The 19,345-nt window shown below is 41.2% G+C and overlaps 1 protein-coding gene across 1 annotated transcript in view; it reads right to left on the bottom strand.

The window, feature by feature from the left end:
* The window catches only part of WNT10A (Wnt family member 10A), a gene marked incomplete at both ends in the record, with an annotated part of 61,962 nt that overhangs the window by 16,201 nt on the left and 26,416 nt on the right, over positions 1-19,345 (bottom strand). The window contains one exon of the mRNA XM_083369133.1: positions 17,916-18,178. Coding sequence (XP_083225259.1) covers positions 17,916-18,178 — 263 coding nt within the window. The remainder of the gene's footprint in view (positions 1-17,915; positions 18,179-19,345) is intronic.

The raw sequence follows: 19,345 nt of genomic DNA, 5'->3' as shown, positions 1-19,345 counted from the left end.
AACACCACAAGAGGGCCAGGTTGGCCTGGCGATTAAAGTGTTGGGGCAGGACTGGGGAGACCAGATTCCACTGTCAGTCACAGAAAGTCACTGGGCAATTTGTAGCTTACTGCTTTCTCTCAGCCAAACTGAGATTATGAAGGAGGAACACTGCAGACTTTGCCTTAAGCTCCTCTGCAAAGGCAACATATAAAACTTTTGAATAAAACAAACATCTGAGGGCCTAGTGAGTCCTCCTGCCATCAGATATTGAAGAACCAAATATACTTTCCAAATTATAGGATTTTTGCAACATCGGTCGTTCTCCAGAAGTTCTTAAGGCAAGCACAGTCCTCCTCCTTCTCCTCTTCCTGTATCATTTAAAATTCATAATTCCTGCTTTTCATTGTGAACTGGCTAAAAGTTAGAAGAACGAAATGCAGAAAATACTTTTAATGTACAGAGAAACTGTGCGTCTCTCAGATAGATATAGAGATAAATAGGATAGATGATAGATAGACAGACAGACAGACAGACAGATTATCTATCTAACATCCAGGACATCTAATATCTACTATATTAGGTTTGTTAGCATCTGTGGAGAGACCAAATAATATTATGGGATTTTTATGGAACTGGGCTGCAAAAATATGGAGCTGTAGTTTGAGCCCAGAGTTCACTCATCTAATTCCTTCATCTTCAGCTCTCACCTCTCTCAGAGGCACACTCAGGCAAAAAGGTCAAAACACCTAGGTTAGATTATGCTTGGCTTCCCCCACCCCCAACTTCCCAGAGTGGAATCCCATTATTTCCTGCTTCCTGTTCTAATTCCTGCTCACAACAGTCACTGTTGCAGTTGCAGAACAATTTTCACTACCCTACTTGTCCAAACACATTCATTTTCAAAGAAAAAAAGAAACAAGTCTCTTCAAATTTCTGAAAAGAAAAAGAGCACTAAGCTTGTTCCAATTTATAATTTCATTATTGCTTAATTATTTTTGGAGACGATCTTTCTTTATATCATGATAGACTGAATTGGAAAGCTTACCTTGTCTTGCATTTAGCATCGTTTTACACAGGTATCATTTGAGTACATTATCCCTCCTATTATTTATATTACAAATGCCCACAGTACAAAACCATAGCGTTTTCCCCCAACATGCATATAAAGATACATGAGCCTGCTAGCCTGCCGCTGATCTCAAACTGTCCCCCACCAAAAGCCTCTGTAAATACATCTAAGGGCTAACATGGATTGAAGGCTTAAACTAGGGGAGAAAGACCTGGCTTCCTCCAATACTATATTGCCCTTCCAGTCCATTTCCCCCCATGATGATCCTTTATTTAACTGAGGGGTGGGGGGGAGAGACATTGGGATAATGCCAGGGCTTTTTTTCTCATAGAACGCTCAGAACGGAGTTCTGGCACCTTTTTTGGATGGAACCTTGTAGGGTAGGCAAGGCGGATTGTATGGCATGTGTGAGTTCCGGCACCTTTTTCTTTCACAAAAAAAGCACTGGATAATGCAATCATAATTTTACTCTAAGATTTAGAAATGGAGAAAATTCTTGTTAAAAAAGGGTTTCTGCTAGACCAGTGGTTGTCAAACTTGGCCCTTTTATGAGTTCTGGACTTCAACTCCCAGAATTCCTCAGCCAGGCACACAAGTCATAAAAGGGACAAGTTTGAAGACCCCTGTGCTAGACAGTCCCTTTATCCTGTCATCCTTCACTTCAGTAACTAGCATGATATATTAGATTAGGTCCTCTGTATCAGCTAACTTTCATCCAACATGCAGAGATACATCAGTAGATTCTGACCTGCCTACAGTATTATGGGCTATGGCCAAAACTGCCAGGCAGAAACCAACAGTATCCTTAGGCTAGATCCATCTTTCCCTCTACATCTGTCTATTGAAGGGAGTTGCCTGCTGTTTTTCAAGAAAACATACCTGTCATTAATACTCTCACTGAAAAAATGCACACAGGTCTACAGCAATCAGGAAGAAAACTTGTACCACACAGCAAAGTATGTACAAGCAGTAAAAAAATTTTTTAAAAAACTGCATGAGAATTGCAAAATTATTTTTTTCTTCAGTCTTGTGCTTTAGTAATGTTCCAGTGATGTTCTTCATTAATGAAATGAGTCATGGATAAAACACTGCCATGGGCTGCAAAAACTTCTAAAAATGCCATTGTGACAGGCAGGAAAATTCTCTAAGCAAGATTGCAGCTTCTGATGCTCCAGTGTAATGTATGAAACTCCAAAGAACCATTAAAATAGGTTTGTGCGGACTTCCTACATCCTCCTGGGGAAAAGGTAAATTATGCACTTGCAGGGATTCTTTTCACAGAAGACAAAGCAATACCTCTGAAAACAATTTATTGGGAACAACATTCAGCCCAGTTTCTGGGATTTGTATCACCAGAGAGAAGACCAGGATGCTGGAGGAGACGTCTCCTTGATTTCAGAAACCAAGTTGTGGAGACAAGTTAATGGCAATTACTGATTTGGGACAAGCAGCCATGACAGCCTGAAAGGGCAAGTGAGGATGAGGAATCTTAGGCACCCTGGAATGTCACTACTGCAAAGCTTGCCAATATTAATTAGAACACATTTCAGGCTTTGGCATTGTTTATGCTCTAAAGATACATTGGTGTCATGCGAGAAGAAGCTATAGGCTGCAGCCTCCAAAGCCCAGCATTATTTCAGTGTTGCAAGGGGAATTTCCAGTGGAGCAGTGATCAATAGAAGACAGCAATTCCTGCTCCAAATTCTGCTGCCAGAGGATGTTTCAGGTTTTGAGCTCAAACACAGGCATGCGTGTGTGCACACACACACCATGACAGTCTGTCTTACACATATGAACTAGTTTATGAAATACATAGCACAGATAGATAAGACTTGATGAAAGAGAAGCCGTCTGTATATTTACAGGAAGGTTTTGTGGCTTCCATTTATAACATGAACTTTTCAACAGATTGTTGATTTCGATTTAACTAAGAATTAATGCAAGGCTGGACATTATAACTCACACATGTTTAATTTAAGTCATATACTACCTGAGCAATGGCCAACATCACATCATCCGTCAGAGGGAACAATGTATAAAAAGCCAATCCTGAGTAACACTGGAACAAGTAGATCAGAGGTGTCCAACCTTGGAAACTTTAAGACTTGTAGACTTTGGCTCCCAGAATTTCCCATTCCAGCAGTTGAAGTCCACAAGTCTTAAAGTTGCCAAGGTTGCATGCCCCTGAAGTAGATCATTTTATAAGCTGTCAAAAGAATAATAATGGCCCAAAGAACAGCTGTTGGCAATCTATTTACTCATCTAAGAGGCTTTTCAGCATGCAGATTCTTTCACCCCGTCCCTTTTCTTAATTCAGACAAAACAACATACTATACAGAGTAAGTCCTAAACTGAGCTCTGAGTGGCTTGTCCTGTAGTGCTTTCCTGAAAAACTCCCCATTTTATTTACCCACATTTTACTAAGTGATCATAGGATGGTCTCGTTCATTTGCAATCTGGGCTCTTTTCCTAGAACTGCTTCAGTATTTACTGCAGAAAACCCAACCTTCTTGAGAAGAAAGGAAGAAGAACAACACTTCAGCAGATGTACATAGCTTTCAGGTGGGCAACAGTGCAGGGAGAAGCTGAACCATTCAGACTTGAGTACAGAGTCACTAGGATCTTTGCAGCAAGCACCATTTGTCAGCTGTGTTGATGTTGTTTGCAACTGTTTTAATTAGTGCCAAAATGTCTTCCTGGATGTAGTTTTAAACATTTCACAGGCACCAATATGCAAGCATGGGGTTATAGCAAAGGAAAAGATCTGTGTTGTATCTTATTTGTAGTCAAAATGGTTATTGGGGAGTGCGCGGGTTTTCCTTTTGCTTTTCTTTCTCTCTCGCTTTCACCATTAGCCACCTTAAAAAAACAACATCTCTAAATTATCACAGGATGATTGTATTACCTAATGTCATTTTCTCTGTGCAGAGGGGAGAATGCTGCACTCAACTGTCTTTCTGCCAAACTCTACAATAAAGTCACCCATGATCTCTTGAGTTTGAATGTTTTAGAAAGTCAGAGGGGGGAATCCCAAAACGCAAGCCTTCCGGCAGTTGCGTCCTTTGCCAATTGTAAATTCAATGCTATCCAAACATTCCTGGCTCTGCACTACCACCTTAATTCAAGATGAAAGATAGATCCTTGCTGTTTCTGGCTACAGCTCCCTCAGTATCTGAGGTCCACTCATGTTCAAGCATTCACAAAGTGAGATTTCAACATCTATTGTTCCATCTGTTTCACAGTCTTTAAGATCTCGACTTTTTTGTTGCTGTTCTTATTGTTAACTGAGTGATTTCAAGGCACATGACACAGTTCTCTGCTAAAGCTAAGCAGGTCTGGTCCTGCAGGCTGCTTAGATGGAGACTCAGCCTACCTGAACCACTATAAGCTCCTTAAAGAACTCCGGCTGGAGGGAAGGCAGAATGAAGGAAACACATTAATATTATTGTAACAAAAATTATTATGGATGCCCATTGTAGAAGATTCTGGGCAGCTTATGATATCCAAATATTCAGTTTAAAAACAGTTTAAAAACAAAAGGCAAGACATGGCAGCCCAGACTGAAAACAATCACACCAATAAAAATGTGAAAGGGGCTCAACAGATACATTGGCCCCAGGCCTGGGAGTAGAGCTCAATCTTAGGGGCCTTCCAGAACTCTAGGAGAATCAATGCTATATGTATCTCAAACAGATGCTGATCCACCCATAAGGTGGCAATTAATGGGACCTGAAGTGCATCCACCCTAGCTGAGCACACTCACTCTCCAGTAACATCTGGAGAGAGGTTGCCCCTGAGATAACCAGGCCCTATGTCATGTAGGGCTTTATAAGTAATAACCGGCAATTGAATTGTGCATAGAAGCCAATTAGCAGTCAATTCAGCATGCAAATAAGCAATGATACATGGGCATGATAAGTATCTATTATTACTGCTTCTGCCGCTGTGTTTTCAAAGCAGCTATAGCTACCATGTACAGCATATTGTAATAGTCCGGTTGTGAGATCAAGGATCAGTGTCTGTCTGAAGCCTACCCCATATTTAGTACTAACCATTAGAAGAACCTACTTAATCAGTGGTGGGACTCAAATATGTATGGATGCCACTTCTGGAAGTCCATTCTGGGCCTGGACAACAAAAAATTAGCTACCGGTTCTGCTGAAATGGTGCAAACTGGCTGAATCCCACCACTGTACTTAATTCCAGAAGTCCAAAATAATGGTATTTATTTAACCCAATTTCATCCTGTCAAGAGCAAAGAGCAAGAGGTGTCCTTGGGTGACTGATGTTTCAACTATTGCCAACTGCTTGAATGATGGTCAAATAGGACCTGAGGGTGGGAGATTCAATACAAAAACAAAAGTTCATAACAAAAAAAAGATGAGGGGTTTGCACTCTCTTAGTGAAGAGGAGTTGAAAACCACTTAAATTGGAAAGTTAATTGGATTGTAGTGGTCTTTATTAGCTCTTGAAGGATAATATTTGCAAGGCATTCAAGATTCAGGATTCTTGTTCAAAAGTATAGCAAGCATTCTGCTATTACTGTTCGATCAATACAGGCAAAGCAACATGATACAAGCATGATTTTCTACCACTGAGTAGTATTAAACAGCTTAATCTTGAAGACAAAGTAAGATCTGGAAAAGTTTAAAATTTATCCTGTGCAATTTAATCTATCCTATACTCCATGCCTGTGTTGCCTAAAGTAGCTATAGTCCTGGACTACAAAGGAAACATTGCAATAGTTGAACTTTAACTAAAAAAAAAACCCTGGGGAACCAATAGTAGTTCTCCATATCTCATTTATTTTGTTCCTCAATCACTAAACCAGCAAAGGAAGATGAATTAACGAATCTTTCCATCCCATTATCCTCTTGCTGGGCATTTTAATAATATTCCTATTCATTAGTCTTCAAATTGTGAGACTAAACATATTTTCCTAAAACATGCACAAGTAATCAAATAATATGCTCTGAATCATGTCTAATGTACAGAGTACTTTTTAATAATGTCCCATGATGAATCAAAGGTTGCTCAAACAAAAGAGTCCTTTCTAGATCAAAATGGCATAAAACCCTTGGAAACAAACACACAAATTGTCAGAACCACAGATGAAAATCAGATTTGAATATGAAGGGCAAATAAAGTACAGTGTATCCTTCATTTATGTTTGTTTTTCATGAATTGGTATGATCCAAAAATTGATTCCAGTCTAAAGAAAGCATCTTCTGATATGGCTTCAAGGTTTTGTTAGGTTGGCATTAAATGCACAGGATTCAGCAGAATAATGTTAATTTGCTATACAAAATGCTTTGGCAATTTTGAAAACTTGGCACTATTACAGCACAGCTGTGACTTGACAGAACACAGTTAAATTCTCTACCTCAACCCAAAACATGTTCAAACTGTCAAGAAAAGCTCCTGATAGCTTTTACATCAGAATCAATATGAAATCCAATAATAAAGGGAAGCAACTGATATTCTTATCTAAAAGCTCCAATGCCTCCTTCACAAACAGGTTTGAAACGTGTGGCAGCCTAGAAAGGTTTTCTGACAAGGGAATAAATAAAAAAGGTAAAGGTTCCCCCACACATGCGTGCTAGTCGTTTCCGACTCTAGGGGCCGGTGCTCATCTCCGTTTCAAAGCCGAAGAGCCAGCGCTTGTCCGAGGACGTCTCCGTGGTCATGTGGCCGGCATGACTAGATGCCAAAGGCGCACGGAACGCTGTTACCTTCCCACCGTAGTGGTTCCTATTTTTCTACTTGCATTTTTTACATGCTTTCGAACTGCTAGGTTGGCAGAAGCTGGGACGAGTAACAGGCACTCACTCTGTTACGCGGCACTCGGGATTCGACCCGCCAAACTGCCTATCTTCTGATCGACAAGCTCAGCGTCCTAACCCACTGAGCCACCGCGTCCCTCAGGGAATAAATAGCAAGGACCAAACAACAAAGGAAGAAACAACATTCTAGCCACAAAAGCAGCCTTAATGTATAGCCCAGTGGGGAGACAACCAGTAATCTCTCTCTCTCTCTTTCTTTCTCTCTCTCTCTCTCTCTCTCTCTCTCTCTCTCTCACACACACACACACACACACACACACACACACACACACAATCACACACCATTGTAGGATAATCCTTGTGACGGGGGGGGGGGAAAGTCCCACTGTTGTGCCAAAAATCTACATAATGCATTATCCACAGTATACTTACTTTCAATATGACAGAAGAAAATCTTCTAGTAGAGAGAGAAATAGCCAGGAATACAGGGAAGAATACGCCTTACAGTAGCAAACCCACAAGAGATCATATGTGAACTGACACCCAGCTTAAGAAGAAAAAATAATGCAGCGGGGAAATAGAAGAGGGCAAAGTGAGCCCATGTCACAGAAAATGTAAATGCAGCCCCATTGGCAACAATATGCTGAGATGGAAAGGAGGACAAGGTAGAATATGCTCATGGTAGAGTATTGTAAAGTAGAACATACTTCATCTTCATATTCAGTTGTCCCATCCTGAAGACATTTAAGGTACATCACAGTTGAGGTAAGAGTTCCCTATCTTCTAATATCAGGAAAAGGAGGACTCAATTAAGATAGTTGCCACTTATTTCGAACAATATCACAGTAGAATTTTGATAGCATCTCAAAAACAGCATTTGCCTTTGTTTTTGTAAAGACCTATGCTTCCAAAAGAGATAGGACAGCTTGCCTAATAAGTGGGTAGCCTCCCCTTTGCTATATATCTATCTTGGAAATGTTTGTCCCTGCTCAGTTTCTGACAGTTACATATTTCCACATAAGGTAGAGTCCTGGGAGAAAAATGTGGCAACCTCCGACAGAACAGATTCTTTAGCTTGTGGTCTGTATAACAATGGAGGGTGATGGGGAAGTGCTTTGCTTCTGTGAATGAGGATCCACTGGCAATTTGCCTGTGGAGATTATTGGAAATTATAGCAAACTACAGCAGCAGCAATAAACAAATAAATGACTGGGCAGTGAAAAAGGTTTGTTTGATACCAGTTCCAGAAAAGGTGCCACTAGCAGTGTCTGATCTAACTTTATCTTCCTTCCATACGTTATGCTTGCCTGATATCAGTATTTGGATATTCACCTACTAAGGAAAAATACTTATCCATTCCACGTAAACACTATTGTAAACTTCCTTTGCCATTTCTCACACTCCCATTTACTGTATGACTCTGTAAGAAAACAAATAACGAAGCTCAGTGTGTGATGCTCATCAACCACAAAGGCTGTGCTTGGTTAGGTTTCTTTTGTGTGTGGTGAGAGTTTACATGCTCTGGGGAAGGATGAGGCTTTGCCCACATAACTTCCCATTCCACCCATGCTCTGTGCCCCCTCTGCAAGAAATGGCTACAAAGGAAGTTTAAGCCACAACAGTTCTGCCACTTGGTTAAAGCAAAATAAAAAAAAGTGGAGGAAATAGGGTGGTCAGAAATCGTAGTTGTTCTGGAAGTCTTGGGATGCTTAAGGAAAGAGGATATTTGAAATCTGACAAGGTTGATCACTCCGCTTTGCTCCTGAAAAGACACAGCGGCTGCAGCAAAATAGAGCACTGAGCAAAGATTGCCATTACTCATTTTCGACATGAATTTGCTGTCAGCTCTTCGCTGGTTTTGGAAAGCGTCTCCCTTCTCCAAGTGCCCCATTGCCAGAGTTCTTCCTGTGAACTCAAGGCTTGAGCCAGAATAAAATAGATCCAATGTATTTCCTTGCAGGATCTTGCATGCCGTCTGGGAGGGGTTAGTTCCCAAGCTAATCATAATCCTAGTTTGCCATACTAGGGACAGAGAAGGACAATAGGCAAGGAGCCACTAGGGCCAGTCATCTGGACATTTGCCTTTGCTACAAGGATACTGTACCATTGCCACACTGGGGAAACATTTTTTTGAGTGAGGGGACAATTCCATCCCAGTTTCAACCCCTTCCCCATCATGCCTGCTTTACCAGTGTTTGCACTTCCAACTGTATTTTGTATGGAAAAGGTAAAAAATAAATCAACACTAGGCGGAATTCACAAGCCTTCTAGCAGTGGTGAAGTCTAATCCAGTCCAGCAGCCGTTTTTCAAACACGGCTAGTCCTCGATTAACGGCCACAACTGAGCCCCAAATTTCTGTTTCTAAGCAAAACATTTGTTAAGTGAGTTTTGGCCTATTTTATGACCTTCCTTGCCACAGCTGTTAAGGGAATCACTGTGGATGTTAAGTTAGTAACATGGTTGTTAAGTGAATCTGGCCTCCCTGTTGACTTTGCTTATCAGGAGGTCACAAAAGGGGATCACAAGACACACACACACCCCCGGGACACTGCAACCATCAAAAACACGAGTCAGTTACCAAGCATCTGAATTTTGATCATGTGACCACGAGGATGCTGCAACAGTCATGAGGGTGAAAAGCAGTTGTAAGTCACTTTTTTGAGTGCTGTGGTAACTTAGAATGGTCACTAAACAAACTGCTGCAAGTCAAACTGTAGGCATCTCATGTGGCATAAATAATTGGTAATTCAGTGTCACAATCTCACTTCTCATAAACGATTGCATGGTGATAGATTTGGTAAAGAGCAGCATAAGCTGGAACCATTGGCAAGCAGATAGGCAAACCTGTTTCATACAGCAAGTATGTAAGCTAGAAAAACGCACACTGGGAATCCTGGTTTGACTAATCAATGAAAGAGAAAGAGAATGCATGACGTGGCAGTGGAGTCGCCGAAACCCCCTCCGCAATTCTATGAACTGTCTTCCTCTGAACAGAGTTGTCCGTGATTTGGTGAGGTTGCGACTCCCCAGATTCCCAATCACATCATTTCTGGTTTCTGGGAGTTAGAATCCTTACATATCTGACAGATCCTAGATTGGGAAAGACTGTTATGTATCCAAGCTGCAGAAATCCTGGAAGCCATCCAGCTCTGACTATACCAACAACATAACTTTGCTAAGATGAAATTCTTGCACAACCAATTAAGATCCCTTCGGTGACACCTGTCTAACATCAACATTGCTGGATGTGTCCTAGCAGATTATTCCCCAATTAGTCCAAGGCTGCTATTAATAATGTCAAAAAGGAGGTGACTTCACTCCGAGGATGCTGGAAAGCTTGCCATACCGTTCACAGTTGCTTACTCCTTCCCCTTCCTTACTCCTCCAAAGGCTATGCACACAGCCAGTTGAAACATGCCTCCCGCTTCTCTCCTCAGTCCCTCCTCCCTCTTTTCCTAATTAAACTGCAGGTGAACCCGCCAGGGACTGGCAACTTGCCAGACCTTTAGCTTTTCATGGCAGATCATAACTTGCTTCCCTCCATCTTCCAAAAGAGCCCCCGAGACCTTGATCACTCTAGGCGCGTTTTGGAGTGTGTCATCTTTCTGCACTCCATACCCCATTATTAGCTATGGAGTGCCAATTCATCTTCACTAGCTTGGTGTTTTATTGTTTTTCAGTTACAACAGACTTGGAATATAGGGCATCCCTGCCCTGTTTTGCAGAAAAAGAGTGTGAGGTTAAGGCCCAGTGCAAACAGCATTTCAACTCATGTCTGGTAGTGGGACCCGTGTCTAGGCAGAGGTTTAAACATTCCAGCCTGAAATGAGCTGAAACCAAAGCCAGATTAAAGGACGAGCCCTAGGGCAAATTGGATTCAAGATATCTCTCTTCTTGGTATGTCAGCACACCCTCTACTCTGATACGTTTGAGGAAGACACAGCGTGGCTCTAGGGAAATCATAATAGAAGACGTACGTGCCTAACAGGGTCACGGGTTCAGTGCCTGGGGCTCAAATAACAGGCAAAGTCACAATGATGGTCCAATGATTCTGTCCTTCCAGCCGGGCATCTCTACCATTGGTAGCCACACACACCCCAGAAGTCTTGAAAGTCCACTACAAAATGAGGAAAAGTCTCAGGTCCAGGTAGTCCTTGACTTGCAACCATTCGGTTACTGACTGTTTCAAGTTATAATAGGACTGAAAAAAGAGTTATGACTGGCTTCATACTTACGACTGTTGCAGCGTCCCCATGGTCATGTGACCAAAATTTAGGCGCTTGGCAACTGGCATGTATTTATGATGCTTGCACTGTCCCAGGGTCATGCGACCATCACCATTTGTAACCTGGCTCCCAACAAGCAAAGTCAATGGGAGAAACCAATTCGCTTAACAACCACATAATTCACTTAACGGCTGCATGATTCACTTAACTCTGTAAAGTGGGGCAAAACGTACTCAACTGCCTTGCTTAGCAACACAAATTTTGGGCTTAATTGTGGTTGTAACTCGAGGACTATCTGTAATGGGTCACAGTTAAATGTACACAAAAGGAAAGTAAGGAATGTATCTGCAGAACAAGGGGAGCAACTATTTCACTTCTCTACCCATCCATCCCCATTTCTCTTTATTCTTTCTCCTATTCCCTCGGACTCTCTATCTTCCTTCTTTATATTGTCTCCCTTCCACTACCATAAGAAGCGAACTGTAACAAGGGATCTGCATTACTGGAAATACATAATATCAAACTACAAAACTAACTGTTGGGAAGGGGAGTGGGAACAAAAGAGAAATCCAAGTTAGGTTTGTTTGTTTTTAATTGAAACATTATCTAATTATTAACAAAGGTAAAGAAAAAGATGGACAAACAAGCAGCAAGATGAAGGAATAGTAAATGCAAATGACTTGGTATCTGCTTCCCTTATTCTGTCTGAAGAGGGATTTCCCACTGTTTTCCAGCTGAATGGTTGACTTGCACTATTTATTCTCTGTGAAAGCCTGAAAATTGCTTCAGTAGTTTGCCTTTTGCGCAAGATCACAGTGGCAAACACTAATATGTTTCACTTGAATATCCTTTCACAGCTGTTTCCACATCACACAAAAAGGAGTCATATAAGCACAGCATCATACAACTCTTCCACCTTGCCCAAATTTCTGAAATCTTACACAGCGAAGGAAATACTTTACTCTGCATTGTTTTGGCTTTATATAATAATAATAATAATTAATAATAATAATAATAATAATAATAATAATAATAATAATAATAATAATAATAATAATAATAAAGTTTGAAGGGACCTTGGAGGTCATCTAGTCCAACCCCCTGCTCAGGCAACCCTATACCATTTCGGACAAATGGCTGTCCAGTCTCTTCTTAAAAACTTCCAGTGTTGGAGCATTCACAGCTTCTGGAGGCAGGTTGTTCCACTGGTTAATTGTTCTAACTGTCTTGAAGTTTCTCCTTAGTTCTAGGTTGCTTCTCTCCTTGATTAGTTTCCATACGTTGCTTCTTGTCCTGCCTTCAGGTGCTTTGGAGAATAGCTTGACTCCCTCTTCTTTCTGGCAGCCCCTGAGATAGTGGAACACTGCTATCATGTCACCCCTCGTCCTTCTCTTCATTAAACTAGACATACCCAATTCCAGCAGCCGTTCCTTGTATGTTTTAGCCTCCAGTCCCCTAATCATCTTTGTTGCTCTTCTCTATACTCTTTCTAGAGTCTCAACATCTTTTTTACATCATGGTGACCAAAACTGGATGCAGTATTCCAGGTGTGGCCAATTGTTGTTTGATCTACCAATCCTTTTGCTCTTGAAATTGTGCCATTATTCCTACTCTTCTGATGTCAGTTTGTGCTTTGAATTGCAAGGAATTTTGAGGTGCCACAGTCTCATTTATAGGCAGCAAAAGGAGATTCATAACTGGTTACATGCAGAACAGAGAAAGAGTTTGTGGCTAGAATTTTGCTCTGTTACGTAATGGTACCTCAAATGGAAGCCTTTGTAGCATGGATCCAAAGAGCCTACCCATTTCAAAGATTCTCTGAACAAAATATAATAATAATGGTTTAGGTATAACTATGAAACCAGGCCTGGAGCTATAAAGCTCTATAAGCCAAGCGCAAGAAGGAAACAAGAGGAAGGAAAGTATCCATCTACCAAGGCTTTCCCCCACATGTTTCAGTAGACGTCTCAATGACATCATGATTCAGCTAATGTGAATTACGCAATTTGTATCTGTTGTACATAATGCGAATGATGCACAATATGTGATTTGTATCATTTGAGCAGTGGCACACGTGATATTTACTTTGCCCATCCCAAGGGCAGCCACAGTCTTTCTAAAAAAGAACATTACAAAGTTGAATAACTGCAATGAATCCTAAAGCATGCAGGGTGACAAAGAGTAGGTTGTGCCACATTTGCTCATCGTTCTGATTTCTATACATATGTATTTAGGAATCCATCCCATTTATAGCTTGTGCTGTAGAATATATCAAGAGAGTACATTTTTAAAAGGCATAACATAAAAAACACATACATTACTAAAGCTATCCAACTGTGCTACTCTTGGCAGGGAAATTCTGATCAGATTTCTTCGAGATCCACTGGTGGGTTTTAGCCAGTTTGCACCAGTTTGGCAGAACCGGTAGCTAATTTTTTTGTTGCCCAGGCCCAGAATGGACTTTCAGAAGCGGTCCACACAGAGAACCGGATGTTCACATATTTGAATCCCACCACTGTCGAGATCCCCTTGCCAAATTCAGCATCTGAAGTCAAAGTGACCATGAGTTGGGTCTCAAGAGAACTAACTGTATGTTACATGCAAATATATAAGACTCTACCAAACTGCTGAAGGAGATTTTGTTATTGTTATGGTTGGTTGCAAAAGTTAGCCAGATGTTTAGCCTGGGTTTGTCACTTTTGTCCACCTATCGAATCCTTCCTAAGAACCTGAGACAAGCAGATGTTGTTATAAAAATGATATTAAAGGTATCATCACAGGATGTAAGCTGTTCCAAATAATAATTATTATGTACTATTATTGGAATGATTACTGTTGTTATTTCATCATCATCATGAGGTTCAATAATAGGTTTAAGCTACCATTTTTATTCTCCAATCCCTGCAAAGTAGTGCTGAAGCTAGCCTGCTAAACCTAAAACTCAGAGCAAGCACGGAATCCCGTCATGAGCCAATCAGTGTGAAGAATGTAGCCTTGTGCTACAGCTGCACCTGGGGTGACAAAAGTCCTTTTAGCCTTCCGCTCCCCCAGGTTCAACAAAAAGAGGCAAAATAAATTGCTAGCTTCCCACTCTCATCTTTTGCTAGATCTGGCGCTATGAGCAAAATGCTGTTAAGAGTCTCAAGAAGGCCTTCTTCCTAATATGAATTCCAATTGAATGCCACAGTGATGTAAGGCATCTCCATATCACAGCCAGTCATTCTTCCTAAAAAGTGACAATCATGGTTTAAGTTCAGGGGATGGCTTCTATGTATGCATGGTAAAGCATAATGGTTTGCTTGCGCCCAAAGGCTGGGAGGTAGGATGAGGCAAGAATTGGAGGTAGACTGCTTATATAAACGGAGAAAATTAAACTGGGTTGTGTTTTTTTACAGGGGTTGTGAAAGTTTGCAGAAAGATTAAAAACAGGTTTGCTGATAAGGCTACCTGTCACACCTACTAGCGAGCTTCAAGAGAGGCTTCCCTCAAATGGGAAAACTGCCTGTTCCAAGCTTTGTGGGGGTCTGAGCACTGCAAATAAGAGAAATGTGCCACAACCAAGCACAAAAAAACCCGGGTTAGCTGCCCTAGGAAATGATAGCTTGGGATGAGTGTGAGGTGGTCCAGGAATGACAAACAAGCTCTGCACAGTAGTCTTCCTGGAAGGGAAAAGGAAGATGAGGCGATCCTTCCTTCCTTCCTTCCTTCCTTCCTTCCTTCCTCTCCCCCTCCCTCCCTCCCTCCCTCCTTCCTTCCCTCCTTCCCGTCCTTCCTTCCTTTGCCACATTGTTTCTTCACCCTCAATAGTTCAGCTGCCCAGGGCTCAATTCCATGAACAAGAAACATGCTTCTAATGAAAGAAAGATGTAAGTCACAATAAAAAAACCCCAGTGGGACAGCACCATTTTTTTTATCTAAGCATACAAAATTAGGGATTATATGAACATATTATGTTTTCCCAAAAAGGCAATGATGCAGAAGAAATTCCAGAAATCCTTCAATGCATCCATGTTGAAACTGCAGAATGTACAGGGACAACTCTTGTCATAATTTTCAACTGCAAATTATCAGCAAAACAATACTAGTCAGTGTGTACCTTTCCTCTAAGGGATCCAGCACAACAGAAAATTCATTGCTGCTTTGTCTGCAAGCAACACAATTGTTTCACATCTACCTTAAATTTCCCCATTACGTTAGCCAGAAGCAGATTCCTGGTGTCCAACCAATTCGGTCTATCTAGATAAATCAGTGGAAGGAGAAGAACAACAAAATCCTGACCCTTGAAAGATGGAGGTTTCCTTCATCATATAATTGGAAAGGGAAATGCTGGGGTGTAAAAGATCAGAAACAAATAGAAAAATGATGGAGCTAATGGCAGTAGTAAAGGCAAGAATGATTCAAAGGATCTGCCCACTTTAGGTTACTAAGATCAAGACTTGAAAGCAACCCAAATCTTGAGACATAGTGAGATGCAAATTACCTCTACAATAAAATAAATGAATAAATGTCTTTTTTCTGTTGGTGCCAATAAGAGCTGCTGATGTGGCTGTCATTCTCCAATATGCGCATATGTATCCAAAGGAGATGGACTCAGCCAACGGTGTGAGAGTTTTTGTATCCAATCAAGAAGCAGGAAGCTACTTTGTTCCCCAAGAACCACACAATGTGTCTGCAAAGAAGCAACAACTGACACTAAGCACCACAAAGCTAAACCTATAAGAAGTTGTATAGAAGCCTTGCTATTCTGTCATGTGGAGATTCCAATTCCTTTTCATCTTAAATTCTCAGGCTATGAAATATATCCTGTGGGAGTGAGTTCCAGCAATTAACAAAGCCCCGTGGACGGGCATTGTTTCTTCCAATTAGCAGTGAAACATCTTCCGTAAAGGTTTTTCATGATAAGCATCTGACGTGCTTGCTTGTCTACAACAAACTATCTCAACATGTTATTACCCAACTTATCTGACATGGCTTTCCTACCGGGAAGGAATTTGAAACATCCTGATACCTGAAGAAGAGCTACTGTGCACTGTGCTACATTAACTTATGTAATATAGCGCTCTCTCTCTCTCTCTCTCTCTCTCTCTCTCTCTCTCTCTCTCTCTCTCTCTCACACACACACACACACACACACACACACACACACACACACGTATCTCTAATCAATCTCAGGAAGAGATTATTGCATGCACATACATAACAAAATCCCAAAATCTCCCCCAAACTGGCAGATTCCCACCTAGTGAGACAATAGGGTTTTAATTTGCAGACAGACTGCTAGACCGTTGAGGTGGATCCCAGGGCCAGGAATCCTGAAAAGCACATTGGACTATCTACAAGGCTCTTATGCAATGTTCCAATCAATTTATATTGGCTTTATTTTAAATGTCGACAAATCTTCCCTGAGTTTATATTTCTCTTTTTGTCACAGCAGTAGTAGGATCTGACTGGCTGGGTGGTATTGGCAGACTGAGACTGCTTAATATATGAATGGGAAAGCCCCAGGGAATTCCATGACAGAGGAAAAACTGGAAAACTGGGAAATTATCCCAGAAGAAGGAAATGGGAAATCTTTTCTATACTGTTACCAGGAAAACTACACGGAAAAATGTATGAAGCACCAGGAGCTGTGGTGAGCTTGAAGGAGCTTTTACTTTTTCATACAAAATTTAAAACACAATGATTGGATTCTCACTTAAAAAACAAACCAGAGTTCACTATAAGATGGGCAGCTATATAAATGTGTTCAATAACCAAATAAAATTATAATAAACAACAGCCAGCAAGACAAATATTAGCCTATCATTTTAGCAGATCCAGCTTGCATTGGCTGAAACTTTCATTTCTTCTTATCTGATTTTTTTTTTTACTAAACATGCTGATCTTTAGAATCTGCTCTTATTTTGGCACCACCTTATGGTAAATTGTTTATTCTGATGTGGATATTTTCATTATTTTTGTTTTTTATTATTTTGAGGTATTTTTTAATGGCTTTTTGGATTTTTTGCCATTTCCTTAGGTATTTTTTTCTGAAAGGGCAGAAATAAATGCACTAAATAGTCCTCAACTTATGCCCACAATTGAATCCAATATTTCTGTGGTTAAGTGAGACATTTGTTAAGTGAATTTTGCCCCATTTTATGACCTTCCTTGCCACAGTTGTTAAGTGAATCATTGCAATTGTTAAATTAGTAACATGGTTATTAAGTGGATCTGGCTGCCCCATTGACTTTGCTTGTGAGATCACAAAAGCTGGTGACATGAGGCTCCGGACACTGAGACCATCCTAAATATGAACTAGCTGCCAAGCATCTCAATTTTCATCATGTGATCTTGGGGATGCTGCAAAGGTTGTAACTGTGAAAAACAGTCATAAGTCACTTTTTTCAGAGCCATTGTAACTTTGAATGGTCACAAAATGAATTGTAGTAAGTCAAGGACTACCTATATACAATAGGTCAGGGGTCCCCAACCCCTGGTCCATGGACTAGTACCGGGCTGTGGCATGCCAGCAACCGGGCTGCACAAGTAAGCAAAGCTCCATCTGCAGAATGCAGGCAGCACACAAAACCACACCCCCTCCAGTCCGCGGAAAAACCTCTCTCCATGGAACCGGTACCTGGTGCCCAAAAGGTTGGGTACCTCTGCAACAGGTGATCTGGGGGGAACTCTGTAACTTAACCCAATTTTATCACCTGATCATTCTGAGAAGCTGCTGAATTCTAGAACAAATTCTAAAGTCACAACTTCTTGAATGAGTCCGCTGCTTGATCCATAAGCAGCTTAGCATCTTCCCAAACAGTATCAACTTCTGGAGATTTTACGGGGCCTCTGGTAGGGAGGCGAATTCTCACCTTTGCTGAAGATGATGCTTTCATAAGGGATTTTATTCTTGGTCTCCAGACTAGAGCAGTTCCAACGCTGATCACGGAACTGGTGCTGGCACTCATGGATGGCAATCTGGATGCCCTGAATGGCAGAGGCTGTCACATCAGGATTCCGTATGCAAACCTCCAACTGCCGCCGTGTCAGACCAGGCAAGTTCATGCAGACAGTGTTTGCATTCAGCACAGGCTCCAGAGGCAGTTTCAGGCCCAGGATTTCATTAGAGAAGGAGCTGGAAAGGAAACAGGCCATCAGCCATGTCGCCACGTTATAAGAGCACTTTTCTTCTAAACACCTCAACTATCTATGTATGTATGTATCCATCCATCCACCCACCCACCCACCCACCACCCATCCATCTATCCCCAAAGATTTTAAAAAATCAACACAGGGAACAAGGTGAAGATTTTGACATGATGCCTACAGTTTGCTGGAGCTAACTTTATAAGACATGAGGATCACTCACACACACTTTAGACATCCTGTCATCATCAAGGCTAGATCATTTCTTTTCCTAATAAAAGATTAAAAGAGTAAAAATTCCAGATTCTGTTCTACCTATAAACATGCAGGGCTTTTTTTCTCATAGAACGCTCAGAACAGAGTTCTGGCACCTTTTTTGGATGGAAACTTGTAGGGTAGGCAAGGCAGGTTGTATGACATGTGTGAGTTCCGGCACCTTTTTCTTTTACAAAAAAAGCACTGTAAACATGTAACCATTGCAGTTATCTTAGGCAAGGGAGAAATTAAATTGCCTTCTGCCTCATGATCCTTCTTGCAGTTTTCATCTTGCTTTCTTCAAGAATATTTTCATTTTGGCCTCCTGAGGCCCAACCTGCAGCAGCTTCAGTGGCATCAAAAGCAGCAAGAAGGGTAAAGAAGTTGGATCTTGTGAAGGGCCACATCTGGCTGTTCTCTTAGTGGCTGGAATCTCTAACCTGCAAAGTTAGATCCTCTAGATTTAGAAACAGAGAGACAGCTGGAACATCTGAAGATTAGGGGGGCTTTATCAATCCTTTTGCTCTCTAACTTTGGCCACTGGGAGCTGAAAGGCAAGGAACAGCTGGGAAACAAGCCTTTCTCTCTAAGGTACTAACATCTGGCTGTTGTGGCAGGCATTATTATTTCTTTTCTTCCATGGCCAAGAGATTCAGAAACAGTGCAGCTGAAGTATCAGGAGGTATTTCCTAACCCTAATTCAAAACATGCTCTTGCACAGCAGAAGATTGCTGTGTCTACTCAGTCTGCTCTCTGTCCAGACACAATGCTGATATAATCAGAGTTGACAGCAGAGCTTACTAGTTCGTAAGTACCCACAGAGAGAAAGTATGTCATGCATCTCTGCAGCACTGTGTTCTTCTATTCAGATAGAAATCAGAAATAAATCTATTATACAAAT

The sequence above is a fragment of the Vipera ursinii genome, assembly GCF_947247035.1.
Source record: "Vipera ursinii genome assembly, chromosome: 1".
NCBI lineage: Eukaryota > Metazoa > Chordata > Lepidosauria > Squamata > Viperidae > Vipera > Vipera ursinii.
Note: the sequence above shows the minus strand (reverse complement) of the source record. Positions and strands in the feature narration are given on the sequence as shown.